The following is a 9725-nucleotide window of genomic DNA, read 5'->3' as shown; positions in this document are numbered from 1 at the left end:
TTTTTTTTTTTTTTTTTTTTGGTTGGTACCCAGCCACGTATTTCTTTACCTTGGACGTACAAAGTAATTTTGGCATAATATTCTAAATAAAATTTTAACAAGGTTATTCTTTAGGTTCCTAGCTTTTGCTTATTTGAAAATAATGTTTTGAAAAGCTGTCTGATTAAGAAGAGTGTACTTGAGTAGATTTTAACCTTTTCTTCATGATCCTTGACCATTTCCTGAATTACGGGTGCACGGTGGAGCGGCCGATAAAGCAGAAGGGACCGTGAGCAGCGAGCATCGCAGCCTGGGGGAGATCTGTGGCTGCTCCTACTAGTAATAGCATCGTCGTAATCTTCTTGCACTGTAGAAAAGTAATTTGGACGTTCAGGTCACTTTGTGCTGACTCTAGGAAATACCCTAAAACTTGAAAACTTGCTGTCAGAATTTCGGGCTCGCGCGTCCTTTGAGACATCAGCAGCGTTTCAGTTACTGGGCAGCAGCACGGCCAGGGTCTTCATGGGGCTGGCGGCCCTTCCCCAGCATCCGGGTCCTCAGCGGGCGACGTGCTCATTGGACGTCTGACGCTCAGCGCTCCTTCCCCGCCTTCCTGGGTCTGCGGGAAGGCAAGTGGTCAGCGCCGTGAGCCTGTTTGGTGTTCGCTGCAATCATCAATGTTGCTGTTTAGCCAGAAACTTAATACTCATTTTCGTTGTGTCACATACACTTATGTGCTTACAGGGACACATAACCATGGCACAGTGGCAATAGGAAATGGGGCACCACTTGTTCATAACTAAGCAGTTGACTGAGAGGCAGGCAAGATGGTGCAAAGGTAATTTCCTTGAACGAATGCAGTTTGTTTGCATATTTCATCATCTCGAAATTCACAATTTTAATTTTTACTCTTTCAGTTGTATCAGCAGAATTAGGTAATTCAGGAAAGGCTGGACGGTGTCACCCTAAATCCCATTTCCTTACCTGTCCCAGCACAAGCTTAGTGAGCATTCGTTGGTAGACTCATGAAACTGATAAAAATTGTGTAGGATTGGTGTATGGACAACTGACCTTTGTGTTAATGAGTTTAAGGAGAAAAGGTGACTTTTGGCCGTTGTTGAAATCTGATCCAGAGCAGAGAGTAGCTGAAGGCTGAGCAGACGGAGGTGGCCAGTGGCGGGGCCACATCTGCACTGTGCCAGGCGGGGCCTCCTGACGCCAGAGACGGAGCAGCTGTCTGCGTGGTCAGGAGCCAGCGCGGTGGCTCTGCGGCCTCCCGTGAGGATGCCCTGTGTCCGGAACCCGGCCCCGCGGTCCTTTGGGAGCCTCTGCTACCTGCTTGGTGCTGTCGCGCCGGCCCGACACTCCCAGAGCCTGGGGCGTGGCCACTCCGCAGACGGGGTGCGCGGCCCCGCTTCGCTGCCACCCGAGAAGCTGCTGCTGAAGGCGCGGGGACTGTGGCTGTGGGCGCCACACCCCCACAGTGACTCCCAAGGCCTGGGCCTTGCGGGGTCGGCAGGTGTTGACAGCAGGGTGCTCCGACAGCCACTGGGAAATGCCATCGCCTGCGCCAGTGGAAGAGGGCCAGCGACATCCCCACCTCCCTGCTCACTGCCGTCTCATTCCACTAGCGGCTTTACACCGTGGCCCGCAGAAGCAGTTAATCATCTTGTTTTCAAAAATGTAAAAGCAAGTTTTAAGCAATAACTCGATTGTTTCTGTTTTTATAGGTTTATAAAGACATGTTATGGACTGCTATTTTCAGTATTATTTGCAAGAAAATGATCAGTGGAATGAAAAAATTGAAGTATAACAGAAGATATATATTTTTTTCAAAACGGAAGCCTTCATACAGATCGCGGGGTCCACGGACTGCCAAGCGGGAAGACGCCTTAATCTCACATCAGCCAACAGCGGCTTACAGCCACAGAAGTGACTGACTGGCCCTTTGCAAATAACACGTGCCTGTGATGAGATGCCCACAGCAGCTGCCTATCGCGTTCACATGGCATGTCTATTTTTTTAATACCCAAGTTACGGTATCAGACTTCTTTCTTACGGTCCATATAAATTTTCACTCCTGAAACGTAAGTTAAAAACTTGTCTTAAGTGAAGTACATCTAGGGCGGTTTGGTGGCTGAAAGTGAATAATAAATCAAAACGACTGTTGCTTATACTGTGTAAGGAAAAGAAAGGAACTGCTTTTTTTTACAACTGGGTGTTTGCTAATTCATAATTACTGTTTTAAACTTTTCAATATTTTTAATACAGATTTTTTTATTGTTGGCTATACAGTAACGCTCAGCAGGATTAGGATACCTAAATACGATGATTTAAGACCTGGAGCACATTTGTGTAATTCATCGAAGGCTTAGTGAAGCATTGTGCCCAAGGCTTAAAGAAAATTTAGCAGTTTAAGAAATATTTTCATTTCTCCCTGCTTTTAGGTTACTTTTGTTGTTGAATTTTCATGACCGTAGGTCAGGGAAACACAGATGCATGTGCTGTAGAGATACTGGACTCAGTAGGAACAGGTAGAAGTGGCTAGAAGAAAAATAAAGAGAACAGGCAGGCTCCCAAGGTGTGTAGAGGCGATGTGCTGTTGAATCAAATTTCAGTTTAGGAGATGATGAAAAATTACTCGAAACTTCACAGTGAGGCTATAAACAGCTCAATCAATGACTTCAAAGGCAACTTAAACTAAAGTGAAACTGTCGAGCATAATGCTGCTCTCAGGAAAGACAGTCTAATCTGAGTCGTCATTTAAAACTTCCAGTCTCTGACAGGCAGTTTCCGCTCTTAGATGCAAAATACTAAAGCTGACATTCTAACAGCAGCCTCTTTCTGCCGAGTTAGATACATATCCTCTTTTCCTTTTGAAATCCAGTCTAAGTGGCAAGAATTGTTGCATTAATTCTAAAGAGAAATATAGTGTCTTATAAAGGAGTAACAATGTAGAAATGTCAATCCTTGTTTATAGTGTTCAAATACACACACAAAACAATGTGATTTGCTGCCAGTAGTGGATAGAGATAAGTTTTAACAAGCATCTGTGAAGTACCAACGGTTATAGTTTTCCTCTCTGTAGGATGGGACCGATGGGGGGGCGGGAGGGGTGGTTAGGGATGATGGGGCTGGATGACCTCTAACATTATTCGATTTCTGATTTTGCAAAAATAACCTTAGTTTTCATTCATCCAACAAATATTTTTAGAGTGCTTTCTGCATGCCAAACAATATATAAGGGATAACTCTATACTCAAATGTCACATAAACTTTCTGCTCAACTATTCCAGTTTTTCCGTTTATAGGATTTATCTAATTCCATTGGTTAATACTAATATTAGATTTTAAGAGGAAGTAACTTTCCCCCGTGAACCAAAGGAATGTGTTAGCTTTGAAAATGTAGTTTGGAATACTATCATATGGATTCTTCCACCTTTATTTTAACTGTAGTCTTAATAATCTTGATTCTGGAAAACCCTTAAGTATGAGAATTCAGGGATACCAATTACCAACCAAAATGATCACTTCAGTTTGGCAGCTTATATATTACAAGGAAATAGTAAATGTTTAAATTTACTACTTTCAGAAGTGTTCTCCTGGGACCGTTATGAGTATTTCTACATTTAGATCAAAGGATTTGCATGCACCTAACAACCAATGAGACCTGATTGTCCCCTTTAACGTATCCGGGCACTTTTGTGGTGTTGTAATCTTTCTCAGTTCTTTTAATTCCTCTTAATTAACGTCAGCTTTAATAGCATAGTAAACACCTTTTCAGAAATTTTCGGTTAACACCTTTTAAAGCCAACATTTTGCCACATTCTGAATACCGTTTGGCTGAGTTTACTCATAGGCCAGCAGGGGCCTCCAGGTGGCTTGGGGACCGGGGAAAGGCTGCCTGTTTGCTATTGCACCTGGTATTGATTAGTGCTGTCACTCTGTGGGGAGAAAGGTCAAAATGAAGCCCTGGGAGAATTTATTAGAACCATCTATGGCCCTTCAAATGTGTGAACAGGTGTGATATTTAAGGAAAATCAAATCCAACTTCAGGTCTTGCCACTGCCATTAAAAAACAAAGTGACCGGAGACTCGGTTTTACCTGGGCACAAACTTACTTGAATATTCAGTAGCCGAGGCATCCGACCAGTGTCCCCTTGCCAGGGGCAGCTGTGGTAGAGTCGTCCTTAAACAGGGACACGTTTACAGAGTTTAGATTCGTCTTTACACACAGATGATTTTTTAAGTCTTTTTACATATTTAATGGTTATGATTCAATGTGTCATAATTTAACTGCAAGGTTAGTTTAAATCAAATATGCAATGTTTACTTGAATTTTATTTCTCTTAGAAAGCAGATTTTGACTTTGTTTACAGGGTTGTTTAAATTCAGGATTATCTGACGAGGTTTCCATTCAGTAATGTTTAAAGTACTTGTATATTAAGGGCTTGGTGTTAGGATCTGCATATTCGGGGCACTGACCACACACGCAGTGAATTACCAGATGTCTAGCTTTTGATCTAGGACTAGCACTGCTATCAATGAAAAGTATTTTTAATCTGTTATTAAGAAATTAATCATATTTTTGCATTTCAGCCAACATAAAGACCATAATAATCTCTAATAATCTCTAAGCTATAGCTAATATGTAAACCTGAAATCCGTGTTTCATATAATCTGAACTGTATTTTCCAATTTAAATTAAAAATGCAATATAGATTCAGAAAGTTCCATATTTTTCTAACGAGTTCACTTTATATTTTGTTGGGTTGTATGAAGAATCAAGGATTTGTATTTGTATTAAAAGTTTGAGAAAGCTGGTAGTCGAGTTCATTATATTTGTACATGACTGCAGATGGGTCTATGCCCGTTTAAAAGAAAAGATGGATGCTATTTTAAAGTGATCTTCAATGTTTTTATATAAACAGATTTGAAACAGTTTACTGGAGTTGTCTTTGCTATCCAGTCCCGTAGGTCTTCTGTTTGCTTCTCAGGAGTGTCCCCCTGGACCATGACTGAATGCTCACCCTTTGCTTTGTCCACTGGATGGTCTAATCCACCTTAACATAAAGGCTGAATGAACATTCTAAACTTTTTTTAAAGATCATAAGTTACTGTATTAATAAACAAAAGTAAAATACTGTATTTGAACAGTTTTTTGTTGTTGTACAAAGTGCTATTTACCAAGTGAGAGAATGACTATTATTTTGTCAAAAATCTGGTAAAATAGGGACATGGTTCCATAGTGTAGCGGTGAGCACGTCTGCTTTACACGCAGGAGGTCCTGGGTTTGCGCCCCAGTGAAGCCACGGTCCATGGTCTACGGCCACGCCGCCCTGAACAAGCCCGATGTCTGATCTCAGAAGGTAAGCAGGGTCTGGCCTGGTCAGTACTTGGATGGGAGACCACCTAGGAAGACCGGGTGCTGTAGGCATAAAAAAAAAAAAATCTGGTAAAGTAGTGTTTAGAGAAAGGTCTGGCTAACAGTTTGGGGTGACCATATCTAAGGTATCATTTAAGTTCAGTCAGTAACAGTATAGTCTCCCTAGGCTGGACTAGGTGCTTTCTTCAGAAAGGTTTTAGCTTAGTTTTTACTGACATAATTTTCAATTCAGAAGTCACTTTTGGATGGTAGATGTTTGAAACACTGAAAGTTGAATTGCAGCTCTCGAGATGCTGAGTGACTTCATCTTTTATGGCGTTTGTGTTCCAGTTCCCTTGCCAAGTGCCGGCTTTGACGGGCGGTGCTGCTGAGTGAAGGGAGAGCCTGAGGTGGGGCTGTGGGCCCCAGGAACCAGCAGAGGCCAGTAGGGTCGAAGCAATCCCGTCCCCACCCCAATTCAGAGCACTGTTTGGGGCAGGGAGGAGGATTAACTAGGAAATGGCCAGAAGGCCACTGTGATGCGTCGCATGGCCTTAGTTGTCTCATTTCTCACGAGCTAGCTCTTCAGGACTACTCTCAAGCGCTGAGAGATGCTGGCGCCTGTGGGACAGGTTCCACGGGTGTTAACAATGCTGTGAGGTGGTGTCACTGTCCCTAACCTTCGGCGCCTCTCATCTGGTGTGTGCTGGCGAGCCGAGTGTTCTGATTCATGGCATCCTGTTCTTTACCCTAGAATGTCCCCTCCCTGCCCATTTTCTCCCCCGCCCCCCAGGTAATTCTCTTCATCCAGGATTTCCAACTCTTGTAGCACCTCCCGGGCCTGTCACTGTCCCCAAGGCCTTCAAAACAGCTGAGCACCTCCGTGCTGCCTGGAGCACTGTTTCCAGGATGGATTTCATTTTGCCCGTATTGGTTACACTTACTTGCAGGTCAGCTCACTAGGTTATAAATTCTTGAGACTTTTTCTTTGTACTAGCTGCCCACAAACGAGTTCAGAAAAGAACTGCAGTAATGAATTTCATGTTCCTCAGATTTGGTATCTGTTGTGTTGCCTAAGTTCTCAAAAGTGGGCACCACAGCCTTTAAAATTATCCCAAAGTTGAAAAACATCAGTCAGCTATCACACTTTTTAGTGGAAATATACATTTATGGGGCAGTATCTCTGACAATACCGTTCTCAAATGCCCATATTCTTTGACCTATCAGGTTATATTTTTAGGAGTTTTGTAGGTTGGCTTTTGCGTTATGAGCAATAACTATCAGGATATTCACTGCAGTACTGTTTGAAGGACTGGAAACAACATCCCACCCACGTTTACAGCTGTGTGTGCGGGAGACACTGAACTACGAAGGGGGTCGCCTGCAGAGAGGAAGACGGGTGAGCGATGGGTCACAGTCCACCGAGTGCCCTCTCATGCGATTTGTTTTCATCCTACGTGCACATGTTGTAAAAACGAAAAACGGTGCCTCAGACGTTCCTACGGATCGGTGGCAGAAGAGGTTGGTTGACATGATGCTGCACCAATGTGCTAGCCACTTGGGGAAAAGTCGCTTCGCATCTCACATTAAATTCCAGAAGGCTCTTGCACTGAAACATTAGAAAATGAAAACAAATGTACTGCAAGAAAAGATGAGTAAAGGGTTTTATAATGGCATAGGACAGGCATTTATTTCTAGGTAGGCATGCTGCTGCTGCTAAAACATTTTGAGTACATGAAAATTTAGGAGAAAACTAGCATCAATGGGAAAAAATGGAGACAGAACAAGAAAGCCACAGGAAATGAGAATGATGAATCACACAGCAAGGAAAATGATGCTCAGCTTTGTTGAAGAAACGTAAGTAGAATCAGCAATGAGATTATCTTTGTCCGACAGGCCCTGGCCAGTGCTAGTGAGGGTGTGGGCAAAGCGGTGTCTTTGGTGGGAGTGTAAAGGGCTCGGCTGTAACAAGAATTTGGCAGTGTGTGTTTCTCCGTGCTTAACCGTAGGCACACCCCCCACCCCCACCCCGACCTTTAGAAGTGGGAGAGATGCAGGTGAGGTGGGGGCAGAGCAAGTTTGTCTGGTCTTTGGCCCAGTTCCTGAAGCCCTCGCAGCTTCCTAGATGGTCAGAGCGCTAGAAGTATCTTCTGTTCTAACGAGCTGACCAGGTGGGCTCCAGAGTGACTCTTGGGTGCCGGCCAGTTTTTCTAGAAAAAGGCGAGGACCTTGGGATTTTCAGTGGCACCCCGTCCTCGGGGCGGGCTGGGGGTGGAGTTACTCATGGACGAAACCTTGGAGAAAGCCCGCCAGCTCCAGTAACTCTCATCGTGGGGTGGGTCCAGAGCCCTCTGATTGGCAAACACGTGCACATCAGGAGGGTGTGCCTGACCCCACGAGACATCTCCAGGCTCGGGGCCCTCCACCTGCCCCTGCACCTCCATCTGGCTGTTCCAGACAACTGATCAAAGCTGAGGAGTGGGTTGCGGGAACCTCTGATTTGCAGTCAAACAGAAGTTGTGGGTAACCTGGGACCTAGATGCAACTCACATCCGAAGTAAGAGGGGGAGCCGTCTCATGGGACTGAGCCCTTTAAACCTGCGGAGCTGTCTCTGTGTCCCCACGGACGGTGTCAGAGTGAACTGAATTGTAGGCCAGCCAGGTGGTGTCACGGAGAATTGCTTGGTGGGGGTAAAACCACACATTTGGTGACCAGAAGTGTTTTGAGCTGAGACACAGGAGAAACAGAAAAATTGGGTTATTCCCTACATGGAAAAAAAATCTGAGCGTTTCCTACACATAAGGCTAGTTGTTTAAAAGGCTTTTTAAAAAATCAGCACATAAGGAAAACCAATGTCCACCAACAGGAAACTGGCTATGTTACTGCATTCAGACTACAATGGAGGCATTTAAAGGTTCTGCGTAGCTACGTTTATAAAAAATGAAGTAACTGCCGGGGAAAGATCTTGAAAACACTGTTTTCAAAAATCGAATTGCAGAAAGCCACACACATGGTGTGATCCACTCCGTGGTTTAAAAGGACACGACGTTTAGCTGTCCACCTCTGTGTCCAGAGTCCAAAGGGAGGACAGATGCAGCGAGGGGACCTTTCTTCTAGGCATTCTGAAGTTTTTCTATTCAACATACAGAAGCATAAACAACGAAGATTTTTGGATTATGTAGCAATTCAAGTGCAAGTCGATGTCATCACTGCGGGTGTAATTTTGGGGGTTCCTTAAGTGTTTCCTCACTTGTAAAATCGTCTCGTAACACGTGACTTTTTTTATGTTCAGAAAAAGGTTTGAAAAACAAACATCTCCAACTGACGAATAGTATAGTATGTTAATTATAACTCAAGATGTTTCTTAAAACGAACTTTTACGTATCTGTTCTAATACACTTCGCTTTATTTAAATGTCCACTTTGAATACCAAATCTCAGAGGAAAAAGAAAAAACTTTTTTGTAATACTATTTTTAGAAATGTGTAACTGAAAGGCTCACGTTTTCATTGACGGACGGACGGCACGCCGCCAACTCACCCCAAGGGCCCCAGACACAGACCCCAAAACATGCTTTGCAGCTTTATTGCAGCTTTCACCGCAAACACATTTCCCACCACCTGGGACCCGGAGTCCGCCTCGCAGAGTACAGACACACGACCCAGCGGCGACGAGGCGACGAGTCATATCCCGAGCCCACGGGGCGACGAGTCACACGCCGCGCGCACGTTCGCGGGCCGCTCCGGGAGCCGGGTCCAAAGGCCCGCGTGTTCTGGTTCCGGACCAGGTGGCGACGGGACGGCGGCTCCGCATCAGGACCACTTCTTGGTGACGTTGAGGTGGCTGAGCTGGTCGACGAGCCGCCGGTGCGGGGGGAAGTTGGCCTCGCAGGCCGCCTTGATGGCCTGGAATGCGGCCGCCCGGCGCGCCGCGGCGTGGCCGTGCTCCTGCTCGGCGCTGAGGTGCGGCGCGCTCAGCCAGTAGTGGTTCTCGGCTTCGGTCTCCAGGCGGCGGAGCGTGTTCTGCTTCGCCCAGGCGGACACGGCGCGCGGCCGCCGGTGCTTCCCGATCCACTGCCGGCCTGGGATGCGGTTGCGGCGCAGCAGGGCGGTCAGGAACATGGTGCCTGCGGAGGCGGAGAGACAGGTGGCGGCGTGGCCGGCGCCCACGAGACCGCGCGCCGCCGGCCCCGAGGGAAATGGGGCGCCCGCCCCCGGCCCCCCAGACGTCGGCGACCGTCGGCACACTCACCGATGGCACGCGCACGGAGCCCCGCGTCCCTCACTGCGGGCGGATGCGACGCCGGAAGTGCGCCCGCGATGCCGGAAGTGCGCCCGCGACGCCGGGCCCCAGCAATCCCCGCGCGAGGATGCGGCTCTCG

The 9725-nt window shown here is 46.3% G+C and overlaps 2 protein-coding genes across 2 annotated transcripts in view; one reads left to right on the top strand and one right to left on the bottom strand.

Moving 5' to 3' along the window:
* The window catches only part of ZDHHC20 (zinc finger DHHC-type containing 20), a 31139-nt gene extending 26012 nt beyond the window's left edge, over positions 1–5127 (top strand). Inside the window, exon 11 of the mRNA XM_006904818.3 lies at positions 1710–5127. Coding sequence (XP_006904880.1) covers positions 1710–1717 — 8 coding nt within the window. The 3' untranslated portion in view covers positions 1718–5127. The remainder of the gene's footprint in view (positions 1–1709) is intronic.
* A 3602-nt stretch (positions 5128–8729) lies between these two features.
* On the bottom strand, positions 8730–9684 carry MRPL57 (mitochondrial ribosomal protein L57). Its single transcript, XM_006904817.3, has 2 exons — positions 9596–9684; positions 8730–9470 (listed from the first exon to the last, which is right to left on the bottom strand). The coding sequence occupies exon 2, from the start codon at positions 9463–9465 to the stop codon at positions 9157–9159; it is 309 nt and encodes a 102-aa protein (XP_006904879.1). The 5' UTR covers positions 9466–9470; positions 9596–9684; the 3' UTR covers positions 8730–9156.
* Positions 9685–9725: the final 41 nt, after the last annotated feature.

This window comes from Pteropus alecto, unplaced genomic scaffold, assembly GCF_000325575.1.
Source record: "Pteropus alecto unplaced genomic scaffold, ASM32557v1 scaffold80, whole genome shotgun sequence".
Taxonomy (NCBI): domain Eukaryota; kingdom Metazoa; phylum Chordata; class Mammalia; order Chiroptera; family Pteropodidae; genus Pteropus; species Pteropus alecto.
This window is presented reverse-complemented; position numbering and strand designations above follow the sequence as displayed.